Here is a 22267-nt window from a genome sequence, read left to right as displayed (position 1 = left end):
TGTCCCTGATTGACTGAATTTTTTCAAGGTGTTCAGCTATCCCATACATTATTTTAGACTTAAACAATTTCCTACCACAGATGTTACACTTGAATGAGGCTTCATAATGGTTATTAAAGGAAGGATATTGATTTCTATGTGTGTAATGAATTCATCTAAATGGTTGCAAATACTTTGCAAATTCAGAAATAATGTTTTTAGCTTTATCCTTCTTCCAAATTTCCCTGATATCACCCTTGTTTTTAATGCTCTTTTAGTTTTGTTACTCTAATTGTCTCTTCCTATATCATTCTGCCCACTTTTACCCAAAATATTGCTTTATTCTCAAGCCTTATTTTCAATTTACCTTTGCAGAATCCTCTCAAACACCCCTATCCCTCCCCACTCCTGCCACCACCTCCTCATTAACCAGTCCTTTATTCGTCTCCAGGGCCAATTATTTTATTAGCCAGACCTTTGATTTGAATCTGGTTTACATGGAGTCTATCCCAAGGGAACTGTCTACTTTCTTCCCCAGTACAGATTTTGGTGCACCATTAAATCAAAAGTCTGACTTCCACACAACTTCTGCAGTCTCCCATTTAATCTAATTTGTTTAAATCAATACTAATTCTGTATAACTCGGGTAACAAGCTACAGATTACTAATTGAAAGGAATCTGAACCCTAACTCGTCATATTCTCTCAGTAGAACACTGTTCCTCATTCTACCAATGACATTGTAGGCACCTACAGATGGATCCTCCCCTCCTGCACTAAATGTTTCTTGAGCTGCCAGGTAGTATGTTTAACCCTGGAACTAAGCAGACAACACAACTTATGATCGTTTCCATGCCTTGGGTCGAAAATGACTAATTTTCCCAATGATGTAAATGGGGTTTAACCCGCATTTTTTTTTAAAAGAAAGACCTCTGCCATCATGCAGATATCCTGCTCATCTTCTCAAAAGAGCAGGTTGGGATTGTCACCATAGATTGACAGACAGAAACATAGAACATAGAACATAGAAGAATACAGCGCAGTACAGGCCCTTCGGCCCTTGATGTTGCGCCGATCCAAACCCACCTAACCTACACTAGCCCACTATCCACCATATGCCTATCCAATGCCCGCTTAAATGCCCATAATGAGGGAGAGTCCACCACTGCTACTGGCAGGGCATTCCATGAACTCATGACTCGCTGAGTAAAGAACCTACCCCTAACATCTGTCCTATACCTACCCCCCCTTAATTTAAAGCTATGCCCCCTTGTAATAGCTGACTCCATACGTGGAAAAAGATTCTCACTGTCGACCCTATCTAAACCCCTAATCATCTTGTACATAAAAATAAATAGTCAGAAAATAGAACCATTTTGATAGAAAGTAGTGAGGTCAGTGTGACTAAGTCACAAAGACCACTTTAATTGCCCAGTTGTCCAATTTCTGCAGAAGTGTTAAAACATGGTTTTCAAATCTCTGACCATCTGATGCACACTTATTACTGTCAAAGCTCTATACTGGGTGTACTGCAGATACCCAATGCTCCATAAAAATATTGCCATCTGAGGAGTGAGTTATGCTGATATCAATATTGTGGAAAAGTTGAATTACAGTAGCTAACTCATAATACCCATAAGCCTTGAAAACATAAATTACACAAAGCCGGGAGAGGCAAAGTTCACATATTTACTGAAATATAATTGATGGACTTTTTTTAATAACCAACCTTGTCAGCTTTGTTCCAATTTGCTGCCTCATTTCAAGTCTCTCTTCATCTGTCTGCATAGGAATAATATTTTTCTCCTCCAACTCACGCTTTGATGGTCTATTGCTCAATTTTATTGCCAAAGAGTCTTTCCTACAAATCTTTAGTGCTAACGAACCTAGAAATAAATAAAAGAAAATGATGTGGGATCTGGCAAATTATGGAAATACAACACAACAGAGACATGGTAAGAATTGATGTTTTAAAATAATAGTTAAAGAACAAACAATTTACACAACTTTTCTGCTTTTATTAGTTTCTTTCCCTCACAAAGCTACTGACATCTTGCAGTCATGATTTGGAGATGCCGGTGTTGGACTGGGGTGTACAAAGTTAAAAATCACACAACACCAGGTTATAGTCCAACAGGTTTAATTGGAAGCACACTAGCTTTCGGAGCGCCGCTCCTTCATCAGGTGATTGTCAACCACCTGATGAAGGAGCGTTGCTCCGAAAGCTAGTGTGCTTCCAATTAAAACTGTTGGACTATAACCTGGTGTTGTGTGATTTTTAACTTTGGACATCTTGCAGTGTTGTGTTTTATGCTCCCAGGAAAGTTTGACAAGTACGTGCTTCTCATTGGTGAGACTAGACTGTCAGATGCTTGCAGTAGGGTTTGTTGGCAAGCCTAATGTTATTCTCATGCATTGCTTATGCGTGCACCTTTTACCAAGTGGCATGGGACGCTCATTCCAAGCATAAGGTTTGGTGAGCCTGCCCTTGCCTGAGTGCCCTAGTGTTCCACAGGGATCAGTGCTGGAGCCACAGTTGTTTGTGACATACATAAATGATCTGGAAGAGGGCATAGTTGGACTGATCAATAAATTTGCAGATGACACAAAGATTGGTGGAGTAACAGAAAGCATAGGGGACTGTCAAAGAATATAGATGGACTGGAGAGTTGGACACAGAAGTGGCAGATGGAGTTAAATCCAGGCCAATGTAAGGTGACGCATTTTGGGAAGTCTAATTTGGGAAGGGCAAATTATACAGTAAATGGAAGAGTCTTGGGAAAAATGATAAGCAGAGAGATCTAGGAGTTCAGGTCTATTGTACCTTGAAGGTGGCTGCACAGGTGGATCGAGTGGTCAAGAAGGCTTATGATATGCTTGCCTTCATCGGATGGGGTATTGAGTATAAGAGCTGGCACGTCACGTTAAAATTGTACAAGACTTTGGTTTGGCCGCATTTAGAATACTGCGTACAGTTCTGCTCATTGCATTACCGAAAGGAGAGGGTGCTGAGAAGGTTTACGAGGATGTTGCCTGGTATGGAAGGTGCGAGCTATGAAGAAAGGTTGAGTAGGTTAGGATTGTTTTCATTAGAAACAAGGAGATTGAGGAGGGACCTGATTGAGGTCTACAAAATCATGAAGGGTATAGAACGGGTAGATATAAATAAGTTTCTCCCGTTGTGAGGGATTCAATTATGAGAGGTCACATGTCCAAGGTGAGAGGTGAAAGGGAGAGGGATATATGCAGCAAGTACTTTACACAGAGGGTGGTAGGTGCCTGGAACACATTGCCAGCAGAGGTGGTAGTGGCAAACACGGTAGATTCATTTAAGATGCGTCTGGACAGATGCATGAGTAGGTGAGGAGCAGAGGGATACAGATGCTTAGGAATTGGGCAATAGGTTTAGACAGCGGATTTGGATCAGCTCAGGCTTGGAGGGCCGAAGGGCCTGTTCTTGGGCTGTAAATTTTCTTTGTTCGTTATTCTTTTTGCTGAGAACAAGCACAATGGTTGTTTCACCTGAAATTAAGTAACTCAGCATAGATTGAATCTGGAACCTTTCTGCATTAAACGACTGAAATACTCAATGATAAAACTGAAGCAGGCATCAATGATCCAATATTTATGTTTATGGCTTTTCTTTCTGCAAGGTTATTTGAAAATAAACAACATGAATAATAGTTCAGAACTTGAATGTTACTGAAATAAAGATGTTTGTGTTGAAGATTTTCATCTTGCATGTTGATGCTTCAGGGGGATAGAGAGGGGGGGTAAAAGAGGTGGAGGAGTTGCATTACTGGTCAGAGAGGATATCACAGCTCTCCTGAAAGAGGACACAATGGAGGACTCAAGCAGTGAGGCAATATGGGCAGAGCTCAGAAATAGGAATGGGTGTGGTAACAATGTTAGGGCTGTACAACAGCGAGCGTGAGACAGAGATACTAATATGTAAACAGATTATGGAAAGATAAAGGAGCAACAGGGTGGTGGTGATAGGAGATTTTAATTTTTCCAAAAGTGACCGAGATTCACTTAATGTTAGAGGATTGGATGGAGCAGAATTTGTAAGAAGCATCCATGAGGGTTTTCTAGAGCAGTGTAAGTAGTCCAACTTGTGAAGGGACAATACTGGACCTGGTGTTAGGAAATGAACCCAGCCAGGTGGTTAAGTTTCAGTGGGGGATTACTTTGGGAATAGTGATCACAATTCCATAAGTTTTAGGATACTCATGAACAAAGATGGTCCTAAAGGAAGAGTGCTAAATTGGGGGAAGGCCAACTATACCAAAATGCGGCAGGAGCTGGGGAATGTAGATCGGGAGCAGCTGTTGGAAGGGAAATTCACATTTGATATGTGGGAGGCTATTAAAGAGAGGTTGATCAGAGTTCAGGAGAGGTATGTTCCTGTGAAAATGAGAAACAGAAATGGCAAGATTAGGGAACCATGGATGACACGTGAAATTAGGTGACTAGCTAAGAGGAAAAAGGATGCATACATAAGGTCTAAGCAACTGAAATCAGAAGCAGCTTTGGAAGAACATCGAGAATGTAGGAATTTGAAATGAGGAATTAAGAGGGCTAAAATAGGTCATGTGACATTCGTAGTGAACAGGGTTAAGGAAAACCCAAAAGCCTTTTATTCATCTATAAGGTGCAAGAGGGTAACAAGGGAAAGGGTTGGCCCACTCAAGGACAAAGGACGAAGGATACGCGTGCAGTCAGGGAAAATGGGTGAGACTCTGAATTAGTACTTTGCATCGGTATTCACCGAAGAAAGGGACATTACTGGCATTGAGGTTAGGGATAGATCTTTGATTACTCCAGGTCAAGTCAGCATAAGAAGGGAGGAAGTGTTGTGCATTCTAAAAGGCATTAAGATGGACAAGTCACCAGGACTAGATGGGATTTATCCCAGGTCCCAGGTCACTGAGGAAATGAGAGAGGAAATAGTTGGGGTTTTAACAGATATCTTTGTAGCATCCTTGACAACGGAGGAGGTCCCAGTAGACTGGAGAATTGCCGATGTTGTCCCCTTGTTTAAGAAGGGTAGCAGGGATACTCCAGACCTGTGAGCCTGACGTCAGTGATAGGTAAGCCAGTGGAGAAGATACTTAGGGATCAGATATATACCCATTTGGAAGAAAGTGGGCTTATCGGTGATAGGCAGCATGGTTTTGTGCAGGGAAGGTCATGTTTTACAAACCTAATAGAATTCTTTGAAGAGCTGACAAAATTGATTGATGAGGGAAGGGATGTAGATGTCAGATACATGGACTTTAGTAAGAGGTTTGATAAGGTTCCCCATGGTCGGCTGATGAAGAAGATGAGGTTGCATGGGTTCCAGGCTGTTCTAGCTAGATGGATAGAGAACTGGTTGGGCAACAGGAGACAGAGAGTAGTAGTAGCAGCAGGGAGCTTCTCAAAATGGAGACTTGTGACCAGTGGTGTCCCACAGGGATACGCGCTGGGACCCCTGTTGTTTGTGATATACATAAATGATTTGGAGGAAGGTGGAGGTTGCCTCATTAGCAAGTTTGCAGATGGCACTAAGATTGGTGGAGTAGCAGATAATGAAGGGACTGTCAGAGAATACAGAAGAATATAGACAGATTGGAGAGTTGGGCAGAGAAATGGCAGATGGAGTTCAATCCAGACAAATGCGAAGCGATACTTTTTGGAAGATGCAATTCTAGAGCGACCAGCATGGTAAATGGAAAAGTCCTATGGAAAATTGATGTAGAGAGAGATCTGGATGTTCACATCCATTGTTCCCTGAAGGTGGCAACGTAGGTTAATAGAGTGGTCAAGAAGGCAAACAGCATGTTTTCCTTCATGAGTACAAGAGTTGGCAGGTCATGTTACAATTGTATAAGACCTTGGTTCGGCCACATTTGGAATACTGCATACAGTTCTGGTTGTCACATTACCAAAAGGATGTGGGTGCTTTAGAGAGAATACAGAGGAGGTTCACTAGGAAGTTGTCTGGTATGGAGGATGCTAACTATGAGGAATGGTTGAGAAGATGAGGATTATTTTCCTTGGAAAGAAGGCAGTTGAGGGGGGGATCAGATTGATGCTCACAAAATCATGAGAGGTGTTTTTGTGGATAGCAAGAATTTTTTTCCCAGAGTAGAGGACTCAATTACTAGGGGTCACGAGTTCAAAGTGAGACGGCAAAAGTATAGGGGAGATATGCATGGAAGGTTCTTTACGCAGAAGGTGGTGGGTGCCTGGAATGTGTTGCCAGCAGAGGTGGTAGAGGCGGGAACAATAGCTTCATTTAAGATATATCTGGACAGATACATGAATGGACAGGGAGCAGAGTGATATAGATCCTTGGAAATTGGTGACAGGTTTAGATAGAGGATCTGGATTGGCACAGGCTTGGAGGGCTGAAGGCCCTGTTGTTGTGCTATAATGTTCTTTGTTCTTTGTATATCAAGAACAATGCAAGAATGCCAAATTTCAAACAAGCACAATTTATATTACAGGAGAAAAGTGGGGCTGATTAACTGACCATTATTATCATAGAGAAAGCAGTGTGGAATTTCAGTATGTCAGTTGTGTGAAGCTTTCCAAGCGTTTTCAAGAATTGAATATATTCCTTTGTGTAAGCTCATCGTTCCCGGTCCACTTGCCAATCAATTGGTACCATTTTCTCCTGTGATCATTTGAAATTTGAAATTCTTGCATTTGTCCTGATGAGTGCAAGTTGAAAACCTTTGACAATCTATCTCTCAATTCAGCAAAACGAATGTTAAAAGGTCATGCAACATATAAGCTTCAAAGGCACATAGGTCGAAAACTGACTGCTGCCAATTTATTTGTCAGCAAGTCTCATTTCCTCTGGTGCTTGCAAGGCATTAACATCTTAACATTGATCGTTCATACTTGAGAAAAAGTTATCAATTTCATCATCATCGTCGTCATCGTTATCACCATCATCATCCTCATCTTCCTCCCCATGCATACTGAAATTGTCTTCATAGTCTGATTCATTAGGCACATTTTCTTTGTCATCATCGTAATCAACCACTATTGTTGGCACTTGTCTAATGTCAGATGTATTGCTTTTTCCTGGTTTTGCTCCACTTTCTCCAGTATGCAGTCCTGAACTGCCAAAACAAGAGCAAAAACACAATAAAAGAGTAAAAGTTAGCATTATACAAGACCAAGGATCTACATCAATCCAATTCCTGAGTGAAAATGGATGAGAAATATTCATTTAGCATCTCTCTGATCTCCACAGGGTCCACACTCAACTTCCCACTTCTGTCATTGACTGGTCACATTCCTACCCTAATCATCCTTTTATTCTGGCATACCGATAGAAAGTTTTAGGGTTCTCCTTTATTCTACCTGCTAAAGACTGCTCATGTCCTTTCTTTGCTCTTTTTAACTGACTCTTTAAATCCTTCCTAGCTAATCTATAACTCTCTATCGCCTCATCTGAACCATCTCGTCACATAAGCCTCTTTCTTCTGCTTAACAACAGATGCAATTTCTGAAGTAAACCATGGTTCCCTTACCTTATCACTTCCTCCCTCTCTGACAGGGACATACCTATCAAGGACACGCAATATCTGTTCTTTAAACCAGCTCCACATTTCAATGTTAAGTTGAACATAGAACATTGCAGCGCAGTACAGGCCCTTCAGCCCTCGATGTTGCGCCGCTTGTCATACTAATCTGAAGCCCATCCCACCTACACTATTCCATGTACGTCCATATGCCTGTCCAATGATGACTTAAATGCACTTGAACTTGGTGAATCTACTACCGTTGCAGGCAAAGCATTCCATACCCTTACTACTCTGAGTAAAGAATAGTAAAATACATATTGTCTATGTCACTACTCATACACAGAGGTCTGAGGAATAGAACTGTAAAAGAAGAAAAGTTGTGCTAAACCTATATAGACCACATTTCTGGCCTCCATATTACAAAATGAATACAGAAGGACTGGTAATGCAAAAAAAGTACACGGTTGTTACAGAACCAAGATGGTAATTTATCTTGGAGGACTTAACACGTTGGAGTTTCTTTTTCCAGAAAAGAAAGGAGTAAAAAGTAATCTGGGAGATATATTTAAATTTATGAAGTTGTTATGAAGACAAGAGGGGAGGCCACATTGGATCTGGTGCTTGGTAATGAACCAGGCCAGGTGTTTGATTTAGTTGTAGGTGAGCACTTTGGACAGAGTGACCACAATTCAGTTATGTTTAGGTTAACAATGGAAAGGGATAGGTACACCCCACAGGGCAAGAGATATAGATGGGGAGTGGGCAATTATAATGCAATTAGGCAAGACTTAGGAGGCATAGAATGGGGTAGCAAAATGTGGGGGATGGGGACAATTAAATGTGGAGCTGGTTTAAAGAACAGATATTGCGTGTCCTTGATAGGTATGTCCCGTCAGAGAGGGAGGAAGTGATAAGGTAAGGGAACCATGATTTACTTCAGAAATTGCATCTGTTGTTAAGCGGAAGAAAGAGGCTTATGTGACGAGATGGTTCAGATGAGGCGATAGAGAGTTATAGATTAGCTAGGAAGGATTTAAAGAGTCAGTTAAAAAGAGCAGAGAAAGGCCATGAGCAGTCTTTAGCAGGTAGAATAAAGGAGAACCCTAAAACTTTCTATCGGAATGCCAGAATAAAAGGATGATTAGTGTAGGAATAGGGCCAGTCAAAGACAGAAGTGGGAAGTTGTGTGTGAACCCTGTGGAGATCAGAGAGATGCTAAATGAATATTTCTCATCCATTTTCACTCAGGAAAAGGAGAATATGGTAGAGGAGAAGAATGAGTTACAAGATATTAGACTAGAAAGGATCAAGGTTAGTAAGGAAGAGGTGTTATCAATTCTAGAAGGAGTGAATAACAGGAAGGCAGAGTACTGGATCAATGGAAATTCTTGGTTGAGTGGATGTGCAGAGGGATCTTGGAGTCCATGTGCATAGATCCCTGAAAGTTGCCACCCACGTGGATAGTGCTGTTAAGAAGACATATGGTGTGTTAGATTTTATTGGTAGAGGATAGAGTTTCTGAGCCATAATGTCATGCTGCAACTATACAAAACTCTTGGAATATTGTGTACAGTTCTGGTTGCCCCATTACAGGGGGAATGTAGAAGCATTGGAAAAGGTACAGAGGAGATTTACCAAGCTGTTGCCTGGTCTGGAGAGAAGGTCTTATGAGGAAAGGCTGAGAGACTTGAGTCTGTTCCTACTGGAAAGAAGAAGGTTAAGAGGGGATTTGATAGACACATAAAAGATTATCAGAGGAATAGATAGGATGGACAGTGAGAGTCTTTTTTCCTCAGATTACGACTTCAGCTTGTACAAGGGGGTATAACTACAAATTGAGGTGTGATAGATTTAAGACAGATGTCAGAGGCAGGTTCCTTACACAGAGTGTGGTAAGGGCGTAGAAGGCCCTGCCTGCCAGTGTAGTTAACTCAGCCACATTAGGGGCATTTAAACAATCCTTGGATAAGCACACGGATGATGATGGGATAGTGTAGGAGAATAGGCTTAGATTAGTTCACAGATTGGTGTAACATTGAAGGCCGAAGGGCCTGTTCTGCATTGCATTTTTCTATGTTCTACGTTCTATGTTTAATAGGATTGATGTAGAGACGTTCTTTTCACAATGGAGGAACCTAAAACTGCAAGATATTGTCTTAATTGATGGTAAAGATTATCCCTAAGTTTTCTTTTCACATTCTGTGTACCTTATTTTTGTTTCATTCTAGAATCATTACAATATAAAAGGAGGCAATTCAGACCTTGTAGAACAATCCTATCAGTCTTATTCCACTGTTTTATCACTACAGCCCTACAAGTTCATTTCCCTCATGTCCATCCAATTTTCTTTTAAAATAATTGATCATGTCTGCTTCAGAGGCAGCAGGTTTCAAGTCACTTCAACTGGCTATGTGAAAATGAAAGTTCTTCCTCACCTACCTTTCCCAAAGCCATAAATATGTGTCCCCTAGAATGATAGCGTCAGCAAACAGAACTGCCTTCTCTAAAAAAACTGATCCATATCCATATGCTGGAGGTCTCATCCATTGAGGCAACATAAGCAGAGCTCAAAAATAAGATGGATGCAATCACCCTGATAGATTTATACTATTCTCTTGGGCTGTCGATGCTAGATCAATCATTAACTTAAAACTGAGACAGATGGATTTTTGTTAATCTAAGATTTAAGAAATACAACATGTAGGAAGAAATATGGAATTAGAGGTCAGACAAAATCTCATTGAAGGACAGAACTTGTTTGGGGGGCTACATGATTGTTTATGCCCCTGTAATCTTGGCTCCTACTGTTACTAGAACAAATATATAAATATATATAATGAAGTTTTGCACTGGCATTATTGCAACTTGCTAATGTTGCAACTTTCTGTAATGTATGCTCAAAATAGTTTGTCCACCTGCTCCCCAATTTTTCTATACTCAGTCATGAAATAGCCCTTCCATTCATTTAAAGTGAATGTGCTTGGCTCCTCAATTACATTATATCTCTCCAGTGTTATAGTAATTTCATTGATTAATACTATGAAACTACTCCTTTTTGCTTTCCAATATTTCCTAAATATCTAACTTTTAGGAACAATAAATTCATATTCCTTCCATTCTTTGGAACAGTTTCAGCCTGTAGATATTGATGCATTCCTGGGTACATACTGCAAATAATTGTTCACTCATAGGGACACCCTGAAAATACTGGCTGAATGGCCTGTCAATATTCACAGAATTTCAAGAATACTGTCCAAATATTGCCACACCCTAGGTACTACTTAAAAACATATGCATTCACCCAGGAATATCAAAAACCCAGAGGCATGCTTCCATGAACACCTTCTTAGCACTGACACTCTTTCCAGCCATCACTGATACATTTTCTGGTGCATCTAGAAATCACTGGCATACATGCAAGAAAATCTCACACTGGCTCCTGTGTAACTTTCAAAAGATAATAGTAGCCATGCAAAAGAAAACAATTTCATCAACGTAGAATGGATCTTTTAATTAGTGGAAAAGCAACAGAACATCTTGGTAAATTGATAAATTCAAAGAATACAGAATGTAAGTAGATTGAGTGCAGTTTGTCTAATGCCTCATGGGGCTTTTTTTGGATTCAAATGTGTGTCCTCCCTTCCTCCAGGTCCCTCCTTCCTGCACATCTATGTACCATTAACAGTTAAAGTCCCATATTTTTGTTTATTTGTATTTCTCTGCCCTGTCTGCCCAATGCCTGTAACCTTTCACTGACTGGATGCAACTACTTTGATTTGCACAATAGACTTTTTATTTCCTGTTGCACCTCCTTCCTACTCCTCCCCCAGCAAGATAAACCTTTGAAAGTTTCTAGAATGCTATTACCAAACCAGATGGTTTTGTCTCTCACATAGATCTTGTTTTGTTATCCTACTATTCATATCTTAGAGTCTATGAATTTTCACAAAACTTTGAATATGTTATAGCATACCCTACCTTCTTGTTATTTGTTTTGTTTTATTTCAGTAATAAACTAAAAGTTGGCAAAGTGAAAGACAAAACACGATGGCTCACATATTACCTTTCCAGCCTTTGCATTGTCAAGGCTAAAGTCTTGTTGAGTTCTTCTATCACTTTACTAGTAGATACAGCTGGATGGGTAGGTAGTCCACTGGATAATGATGAAGAATGAGAGCTTCCACATATTTGCTGGTGTTGATGAGCTGCAAGTTGGGAAGGCAGCAACTGATGCTGTGTAGAAGACTGCTGGGAAATTTTCTGCACGACAGAATAGGATGTGGGCGGAGAGTCTGCAGTCTGTGGTGGAATGCAAATCATCACTTTCTTTGGAGGTAAAGGGGGTGATAACCTCACAGGTGGCATACAAGGAAGCTTCACAGGCTGGCCAGTGTCTGATTAAGAAAAAGTAAAACATATTAAAGTACACTTGGCAAATAACTCAGTAGCTATTTAGTTGTTTTTTAGGCCCTCAAGACTTATCTACCTTAATGTTTTACAAGACAACCAACGCCACTTGGTTCTTAATATCAACATGGCTTAGAGTATCAACAAACTCCCCTCTAAACTTATCATTATCCATGTCTTTCTTCTTGGTGAATATTAACACAAAGTACTGATTAAGGACCTCACCCATTTTCTCTGGCCCTACACAAATTCCCTCTTTTGTCTTTGAGTGGACATACCCTCTCCCCAGTTATCCTCTTGCTCCTATTGTACATACAAAATTACTTGGGATTCTCCTTAATCCTATTTGCCAAGAACATTTCATGGTCTCTTCCAGAACTAATTTCTTTTTCAAGTTATTTTCTGCCTCCTTTATACTGCTCAAGGGGCTTGTCTGATTTCTGTTTCCTAAACCATAAAAATGCTTTATTTTTCTTTTTAACTAAACTTGCAACATCACTTGTCATCCAAGGTTCTGGAATCTTGCCATCGTTATCTTTCATCCTGATAGAACATGCTGATCAACTTTTTAAAAACTTCCCCATCACATATGAATTTTCCTTCAAATAGCTGCCCGCAAACCAATTTTTCCAGTAACTAATACTGTTACAATTAGCCTTCTTCCAATTTTACCTGAGAAGTTGAGACATTATCAGTTATCAAATTCAATCAAAATTCTGCCTCCTTCACAATGGGCATCAATCTTCAATTTTGAAAATCTAGACTCTGAATTTCTTCAAAAGATGCTCTGAATCAAATTGCAAAGTCAGTCTGCCCTGTAGTGCAATCTCTTTTCTTGAAATTTCATTTCACTGGATTCTCCAAATTGCCACTGTTCAGGAGTTTCTCTGAACTGAGTCTTCCAGCTGCTCTGGCATAAATGTTGCTCGTGGGCTTTCTTGTGTCCCACCTCTCAGCTGCATCAAATGGCTTCTTTCACTTCAAGAGTCACCAACTCATTCGAACTAATGGCAGCACTCTTGCTGTCTGCAGGCATCTCTGAATGGCTACAACTGACTCTCCAACTTGGGCTTCTCCAAACGCACTGAATAGTTTAACGGTAATACTTTAGATGCATGAAGTCTCTTTCTCTGAACCTGACCAAACCTGGTCTCTGAGCTACTGTTTACTGACATTTGACTTATTTTGAGTCAAGTGTACATTAGAAGTATAGCCTGTATTCCTAGGCAAAATCAAACACAACAGCATTGGAACATCTTGTATTACAAATTTTAGAATCTCTAGTTGGCAAATGGATGTATCATAATATGGATAATAACAAATGGAATGGCTCCACTTGCAAAGCTAGAAAAGTTAACATGTTTTCAACTGATGTATTCATTTACCATAGAATGTGCAGAGGGTACGAATTTATCAAACTTATTTCATAGATTGCTTTGGCGTTACAAAGTTGAGGGAGGGATGGAAAGAAATAGCTTACTGATATCAGGCAACAAATAGTTTTTAATTTGTGGGTAACCTTAACCATACAATAGAATCTCTACAATGTGGAAGCAGGCCATTCAGCCCTTCAAGTTCACAATGACACTCCAAACAGTATCTCACCCAGAACCATCCCTACCCAGCCTATCCCTGTAATCCTGTTTTTCCCATAACTTACCCACCGAGCCTGCACATCCCTGGACAGTATGGGCAATTTAGCATGGCTAATCCACCTAAGCTGCATATTTTTGGTCTGTGGGAGGAAACCAGGGCAACCAGAGGAAACCCATGATGGGAAAAACATGCAAACTCCACCGTTGCTCAAAGGGTGGAATCAAATTATGGTCCCTGGTGGTGTGAGACAGAAGTCCTAAGCCACCATGTATATGTGCTGCTAAGGTAAAGATTCAACTATTGGCTTTATATATTATGAAACCACAATCACAGTTCTCTATGTTATAAATACAAAATTTATAAGGTTATGTTTTGGGACTGTTCTTTAGTTAAGAATAAAATAGATGCATGAAGAGGTGCATGTGACCTGTTTTGAATATTGTCAGACAAGACATTCGATAGTTTGGTTGTTAAATGTTAATGGAAGCCCAGGTTATCATACTGGGAAAAGGTGCAATTTAATTCTGGAATTTCCCTAAGTTATGGAGGCTCTATTGTTATGACACCGGGTAAACCCTTCTGCTAATTTAAACACAAAAGCTCATCTCGCCTCATCATGTGTAAAATATGAGTGACAAAGAACTACCAAATACCACTATTTAAAAAAGAATAACAATTTATTCTTTAACTCCCAAGAAAAGAGAACATTAAGCAACACTATCTACACAGTAACCTCCTTTGTCTTAACAATTTATCTACCTCCCACACTACAACACTATACTGGTCTGATAAAATTCCCCGGTTAAGTTAAAAAAAACCTCAGATTTCAAAACCAGCCAGCTGTTGGTCTTCCCTTTGTATTTTTCTCTGTAGATTTTCCTGAGTCACCTTTTCTTCAGTCTTCTATTGCATGGATTTAATATGAAAAGGTACCTTTTAGAGAGCGATTCTGCAGGCAGTCTGTGTTCTATTGGTGCCCTCTGCTGCTCTGGCTAACTGTTCACAATGCTCAGTTCTTACACCCCAAAACATTGGATGGTCTCAATGGTTTCATGTCGTCAAAACATTATAATTCAAATTCAATTGGATTTTGGTAACTTGGGCATAATTTAAACTGATTGGCCAAATTCAAGTTTGTTGTGTAACATATCAACTCAGCTCCAGCTATTTGTTTCACAGCCAAATGTTACATTTTTAAATTTTCAGCACACTCTGTGCTTGTTACGTCCTTACCAGCTTTCACTCTCTCTTAAAAGTACAGTACATAACCATAACTTCATAACACTATGGAGATTCTAAAATGACAGGTGAGCCCTAGAGGCAGAAGCCACTGCATTTCTGATGGATCCAATTTTAGACAGTAGAAAAAAAGGCAATATTCACATGAAGGAAATTCAGACTTATCATGACAAGGTGAACTCTGCTGAGATCAAATAGAACCTATTTTGACTGCTCCAGTGTATTGAATCTACTGTGTGAGAGTCAAGAAATTATGGAGTGGACATGAAGACTGCTGATTGATTAAGATCTGCATAACAGTCAAGATGCAAAGTTATTTAAATCCTCAGCCATTTAAAAAAAATAAACTAAAACACGTTTCAAGCGTCAGTGCGAATTAAACTATTTTCTAGTCATTTCAATATCCGCTTGTTGACATTCCCCTAAAGTCTTCTAATAATTGCTTGACTGATTTTCAAAAGCCAGACTTCTCTCATCAGGAATTCACATTTTGTTTGGCAGCTCAGAGGCTATAAAATGTTTTTGTGTTAATGTGGGGTAATGGATTGAAGTTTGTTTTTTATAACAGATTAATTGAAATTTAAAAGGTGCGAATGGGTTTTCACAAACATGCATTTAAAATGTAATGAAGAATGTCTTATACTTTTAGAAACAGAGATTGCTGGAAAATCTCAGCAGGTCTGGCAGCATCAGTGGAGAGAAATCAGAGTTAACATTTTGAGTCGTGACCCTTCTTGCTGAGCGGAATTCTCATATCCATGCATTAAATTTTACTATAGTAATCACAAATTGAAATCCTGGCTGTTTTCATCTCTCTAGCCAAAGATTCTGAAGCCAATAATTTAACCACATTAATATAAAGAATATACGTTGAATATAAAGAATATTATAGCACCGTGGCTCAGTGGTTAGGACTACTGCCTCACAGCACCAGGGTTCCAAGTTTGATTCCAGCCTCGGGTGACTGTCTGTGTAGAGTTTGCACATTCTCCCTGTGTCTGCGTGAGTTTCCTCCCACAGTCCAATGACGTGCAGGTTAGGTGAATTGGCCATGCTAAATTGCCCATAGGTTAGGTGCGTTAATCAGAGGGAAATGGGTCTGGGTGGGTTACTCTTCGGAGGGTCAGTGTGGACTGGTTGGGCCGAAGGGCCTGTTTCCACACTGTAGGGAATCTAATCTAATCTAATATACACTGTGGAAGCTTACAATTTTAAATAAAAACAGAAATTTGTAGAAAAACTCAGCAAGTATGGCCCCAAATGTGGAGAGAGAAACAAAGTTTTGTGCCTGATTTAACACTTCAGAACTCAGAATGTAACCCTACTGCTACATCACCAGAGATTGGTTAACATTAATGCTGGGGATCAACATGGGATATTACCACTTGAACAAACCCAAGAGCTCATGAATGGCAGAATCTTTGCTCTGGGGTTAGGTTCAGAATAGGACCAGGCTCACTGCCCTAAAATCAGGTCAGAGGTGGTGATAGAAATGGCTGAGAGCCTAAGCAAGCTGGATAAAAAGCACCAAAAAGAGATATTGCTGGAAAAACTCATGTCTGGTAGCATATGTGGAGAGAGAATGCAGAGTTAACGTTTCAGGTCCAGTGACCCTTCTTCAGAAACGATGGTAGCTAGGAAAAGGTTGGTATTTATGTAGAAGAAGGGGATGGGGAGGAGTAAACAATTGGTGGAGATAGAACACAAACAGAGAGAGAAAAACTGTTGAATAGACAAAGGACAAAGATAAAGGTCAACCTGGGAGAACGAATAACTGCCAATGGGAATTATTAGCAGCTGACAATGGTTTGTATGTGGTAGCATCCCAGGTGATGACAAGGCCTGACGTGCAGGTGTTGGGGTAAGGACATGGCCACAAGCCCTAAAATTGTTGAACTTGATATTGAGTCCAGAAGGCTGCAGAATTCCCAAGCAGAAAATTTGGTACTGTTCTTCCCCTAAAGGAGGATCATTAGAGCTGAAATATTAACTCTGTTGGACAGAGCAGAGCCAGGAATGGATGGATAGCGCAGGGTGAGAAATGGATTTTGCAGGTTCCAGGGTTTAGATCTTTCATTAAGATCAGGGAAGATGGTAAAAAAGAGGGAGGTGTGGCTTTGTTAGTCAACAGTATAACGGTGGCTTGCAAGAACTTTTAACGAGGACTCATCTACTGAGGTTAAAAACAGGAGAGGTCACACTGCTGGGAGCTTTTTATAGGCCTCCGGAAAGTTCCAGGTATGTGGAGGAGAGGATTGGCAAAACGATTCTGGGTAGGAGTGAAAGAAACAAAGTGGTCATTATGGGGGTCTTTAACTTCCCCAACATTGACTGGAAATGCTATAATTCTAGTACATCAGATGGATCAGTTTTTGTTCAATGTGTGCAGAAGGTTTCCTGACACAGCATGTTGAAGGGCTGACAAGAGAGGAGGCCACACTGGATCTGGTCCTCCAACAGGCCAGGTATTAGATTTAGTGGTAGGTGAGCATTTTGGAGAGGTGACCATAATTCGGTTACATTTAGTTTAGTAATGGAAAGGGATAGCTACCTGCCACAGGGCAAGAGTTATAGATTGGGAAAGGGCAATTATAATGCAATTAGGCAAGACCTAGGAGGCATAAAATAGGCAAAATGCAGGAGATGCAGACAATCGAAATGTGGAGCTGGTTTAAGGAACAGGTATTGCGTGTCCTGGATAGGTATGTCCCTGTCAAGCAGGGAGGAAGTGATATGGTAAGGGAACCATGCGTTAATAAAGAAATTGTATCTCTTGTTAAGTGGAAGAGGGAGGCTTGTGTGACATTGAGACGAGATGGTTCAGATGCGGCAATGGAGAGTTACAGATTAGCTAGGAAGGATTTAAAGAGAAAGTTAAGAAGAGCAAGGAGGGGACATGAGCAGTCTTTAGCAGGTAGAATAAAGGAGAACCCTAAAACTTTCTATAAATATGTGAGGAATAAAAGGATGACTAGGTTAGGAATAGGGCCAGTCAAGTGGAAAGTTGAGTGTGGACTCTGTGGAGATCGGAAAGATGCTAAATGAATATTTCTCATCTGTTTTCACTCAGGAAAAGGAGACTATTGTTGAGGAGAAGACTGAGATAGTGACTATTAGACAAGAAAGGATTGAGGTTAGTAAGGAGGAGGTGTTATCAATTCTAGAAGGTGTGAAAGTAGGTAAATAACCTGGGCCAGATGGAACTTATTTGAGGATTCTCAGGGAAGCTGGAAGGAGATGGCGGAGCCTTTGGCCTTGGTCATTGAGTCATCATTGTCTATAGGTTTAGTACTAGAAGACTGGAGGATTGCAAATGTTGTGCCTTTGTTCAAGAAGGGCAGTAGAGATGACCCAGGTAATTATAGACCAGTGAGCCTTACGTCTGTTGTAGGAAAAGATTTGGAAAGGATTATAAAAGATAGGATTTATAATCATCTAGCAAGCAACAATTTGATTGGAGATCGTAAACATGGATTCGTCAAGGGCAGGTTGTGTCTCACAAACCTCATTGAGGTTTTTGAGAAGGTGACCAAGCATGTGGGTGAGGGTAGGGCAGTTGATGGCAGTATACATGGACTTCAGTAAAGCCTTTGATAAGGTTCCAATGGTAGCCTGTTGGAGAAAATGTAGAGGCATCAGATTGAGTGTGATTTAGCAGTTTGGATTAGAAACTGGCTTTCATTAAGTGGTGGTTGATGGAAAATATTCAGCCCGGAGTCCGGTTACAAGTGGTGTACCACAAGGATCTGTTTTGGGACTACTGCTGTTTGTCATTTTTATAAATGACTTTGACGCAGCATAGGTGGATGGGTTAGTAAGTTTGCAGATGACACTAAAGTCGGTGGAGTGGTAGACAGAATGTTGCAGGTTGCAAAGGGACTTGGATAAACTGCAGAATTGGGCTGAGAGGTGGCAAATGCAGATAAATGTGAGGTGATTCACTTTGGGAAGAATAACAGGATCAATAGAGAGATTCTTGGTAGTGTGGATGTGCAGAGGGATCTTGGAGTACATGTACATAACTCCCTGAAAGTTGCTACCCAGATTGATAGTGCTGTTAAGAAGGCATGTTAGACTTTATTGGTAGAGGGATTGAGTTCCATAGCTGTGATGTCATGCTGCAACTACATAAAACGATAATGTGGCCTCACTTAAAATATTGTGTATAGTAGTTCTGGTTGCTCCACTACAGGAAGGATGTGGAAGCATTGGAAAAGGTGCAGAGGAGATTTACTAAGCTGTTGCCTGGTCTGGAGGGAATCTCTTATAAGGAAAGGCTGAGGGATTTGGGTCTGTTCTCATTGGAAAGAAGAAGGCTAAGAGGGGATTAAATAGAGACATACAAGATGATTAGAGGATTAGATAGGGTGGACAGTGAGATTCTTTTTTCTAGGATGATGACGTCTGCTTGTATGAAGGGGCATAGCTGCAAATTGAGGGGTGATAGATTTAAGACAGATGTCAGAGGCAGGTTCTTTACTCATAGAGTGGTAAGGGAAGCCCTACCTGCCAATGTAGTTAACTCAGCCACATTAGGGAGATTTAAACAGTCCTTGGATAAGCACATGGATGATGATGGGATAGTGAATGGGGACGAGCTGAGAACAGTTCAAGGGCTGGCACAACATTGAGGCCGAAGACCTGTTCTGTGCGTTATTGTTCTATGTTCTATGCTTTTTTTTTCTCTCCACAGATGCTGCCAGACCTGTTGAATTTCTCTAGCAATTTCTGTAATGTTCTATGTTCTATGATTGTAAAGGGATATTTGTGACAGGAAATCTGTTTCCAGTAGTGTTCCACAGGGTTCAATGCTGGAGTACTTGATGTTTATGGTATACAACAATGATTTGGACTGAAATGTTGAGTCTATGATGAGGACGTTTGCGGATGACATGAACATTGGTCATTGGTGAGGACCTTAGCCACAAGTGCAGGAGGATGTCAATCTAATAGTCAGGTGGGCTAGCAATGGCAAATGGAATTCAAGAGAAAACATTGTGAAGTAATACACTAGGAAGGGCTAGTAAGATTATAACATGAATAGAAGGACCCTGGAAATTACTGAAGTTTAGAGACCCCTTGATTTGCATATCCACAGATCCCTGAAGGTAGTAATATATGTAGATAAAGTGGCTAAAACCAAAATGGGATATTTGCCTTTATTAGCTGAGGCATAAAATACAAGAGCAGGGAGGTTATTTTGGAATTGTATAAAACACTGGTGGGGCCATAACTACAGCACTGTGTGCAGTCCTGGTTAACACATTATAAGAAGGATGTAATTGCACTAATGAGATGGAAAGGAGATTTATCTGGATGTTGCCTGAGCTAGAGGGTCTGAGCTTTGAGGAAGGATTAGATAATCTGGGGTATTGTCCTTGGAGCAATGAAGGCTGAGAAGGGACCTGATAGACATGTATAACAGTATGAGGACCATAGACAGGGTGGATGGAACACAGTTTTTCTTAGTAGAGGAGTCAATTAACAGGGACATAAATAAGTTTAAAATGTAGAAGGCTAAGAAGAGACTTAAGAATTTTTTCATCCAGAGTGTGGTGGAAGTCTGGGAACTCACTCCCTGAAAGGTGGTTGGGTCCGAAGCCCATTTAAACAAGTTTTAAATATTTACTTGCATTGCCTCATCATCCAGGGCTATGGGTAAAGAGCTGGAAAATGGTATTAATGTAGTCAAATCTAGATTGATTTGTGCAGATATGATAGACTGAATAGCTCCTTCTTTGCTGTAAATGTCTGAATCAGAAGCCTTAACATAAGATTTCACATTAATCAGTGTCTTTAAGCAGCACAACTGATTGTAACTGATTCAGGATTGGAACAATGCATCCTTTCTCACTTGCTCCAGAATACGTAATAACATCTCTGAACACGTTGATTAGAAAAATAGGTTTAAAAAATGCAACCTCCAGCATTGCAAAGACAGTAGGATTGCAATAAATGAGTCATTCTTTGACTGAGTGTTTTAATGTTCTTGATCTTTCATTATTGAAAAATTTACATCAATTGACTGGTGAGTGAGGCAACAACCCAAAGTAGCCAAGCAGAGGCTATAGCCAAGTTTGGTACCCATGGGGATGGCCTCAACCGGGGCCTTGGGCTCATGTCACAATACAGGTGACCCCACATGCTCACAGACAGAAACTCAGACAGATGCACACTCACAGGTAAACGCGCACGTGCACACAGACACACACACTCACGCAGACCCTCTCTCATACACAAGCTTTCTCATACATTCACACATACACTCCCATACTCACAAGTACCCTCTCACAGACTTATACCACTTTACACTCACACTCGTACATATACACACACTCTCTCACAGACACTCATAACTCCCCCCTCCACACAGATACATGTTTGTAAGGTGAATGTGTACTTGCAGAATTACATTTTCCTTTGCTCAAAAACTGCATGAATCTATGTAAGATTCTGTAAATCCATTTTTTAGATTAGAATCAATGTGAACATTGTGGCACAGACTGTCTCACACAGGACACCTCACACCTTCAATGCATTATCTGGGTCGACATGACACCAATTGTTAAAGTTCACTTGAGAATGTAACTTTAAAAAAGTTTTGCGATTTATATATGAAAGAACTGAAACCAACACGGTCATTCTAAAAGATGAGAGACTGAACAAACAATCCAGATCTTTTTCAATATATAATTTCAGTTATATCACACTGTAAACTTTTGCTATAAATTCTGTGTCTTACAATCTTATTCTCCACAATCACCTGATGAAAGAGTAACGCTCTGAAAGCTTCCAAATAAACCTGTTGGACTATAACCAGGTGTTGTGTGATTTTTAACTTTGTCCACCCCAGTCCAGCACCAGTATCTCCAAATCACGACTGGTGATTCCTGTTCTCTTCAACTAACTATTGCAGTATATTACACATGTATAAAGCTTCAATCGACTGTTGATAAAATGCCTATACACCAATGCAAAGGCTATTGTGGTGCATTGGTTCTTCCCTCTAAGTCAGAAGGCCAGGGTTCCAGTCCCACCTGCTCCAAAAGTGTGTAATAACATCTCTGAAAACACAAGGTTTGTGAAGTTTTGTAGCTTAGGTTGAGGTTTAGGGTGTAGGTTTGCTCGCTGAGCTGTAGGTTTGATATCCAGACGTTTCATTACCTGGCTAGGTAACATCATCAGTGGCGACCTCCAAGTGAAGCGAAGCTGTTGTCTCCTGCTTTCTATTTATATCTTTCTCCCAGATGGGGTTCCTGGGGTTTGTGGTGATGTCATGAAGCTAGTGGACCTGTGCCTCACCACCCACTTCACTTTCAACAACATAGTCTACAAACAAACCAACGGCACACCCATGGGATCTCCGCTATCAGGATTCATAGCAGAAGCGGTAATGCAAAGACGAGAACAAACAGCCCTACCAACCATCAAACCAAAAATTTGGGTCCGCTACGTAGATGACACCTTTGTCATCACAAAACGAAACAAGATAGAAGAGACATTTAACATCATCAACAACAC

At 40.5% G+C, this 22267-nt stretch overlaps 1 protein-coding gene across 5 annotated transcripts in view; it reads right to left on the bottom strand.

The window, feature by feature from the left end:
• The window catches only part of LOC122564312 (phosphatase and actin regulator 1-like), a 314771-nt gene that overhangs the window by 53294 nt on the left and 239210 nt on the right, over positions 1-22267 (bottom strand). For all 5 annotated transcript variants that reach the window (XM_043718985.1, XM_043718983.1, XM_043718986.1 and 2 more), the window contains 3 exons: positions 11568-11898; positions 6873-7096; positions 1708-1864 (listed from right to left, as the gene is read on the bottom strand). In XM_043718985.1, coding sequence (XP_043574920.1) covers positions 1708-1864; positions 6873-7096; positions 11568-11898 — 712 coding nt within the window. The remainder of the gene's footprint in view (positions 1-1707; positions 1865-6872; positions 7097-11567; positions 11899-22267) is intronic.

The sequence above is a fragment of the Chiloscyllium plagiosum genome, chromosome 29 (genome assembly GCF_004010195.1).
Source record: "Chiloscyllium plagiosum isolate BGI_BamShark_2017 chromosome 29, ASM401019v2, whole genome shotgun sequence".
Taxonomy (NCBI): Eukaryota; Metazoa; Chordata; class Chondrichthyes; order Orectolobiformes; family Hemiscylliidae; genus Chiloscyllium; species Chiloscyllium plagiosum.
The sequence above is the reverse complement of the archived record's forward strand: the minus strand, read 5'-3'. Positions and strand labels throughout refer to the sequence as shown.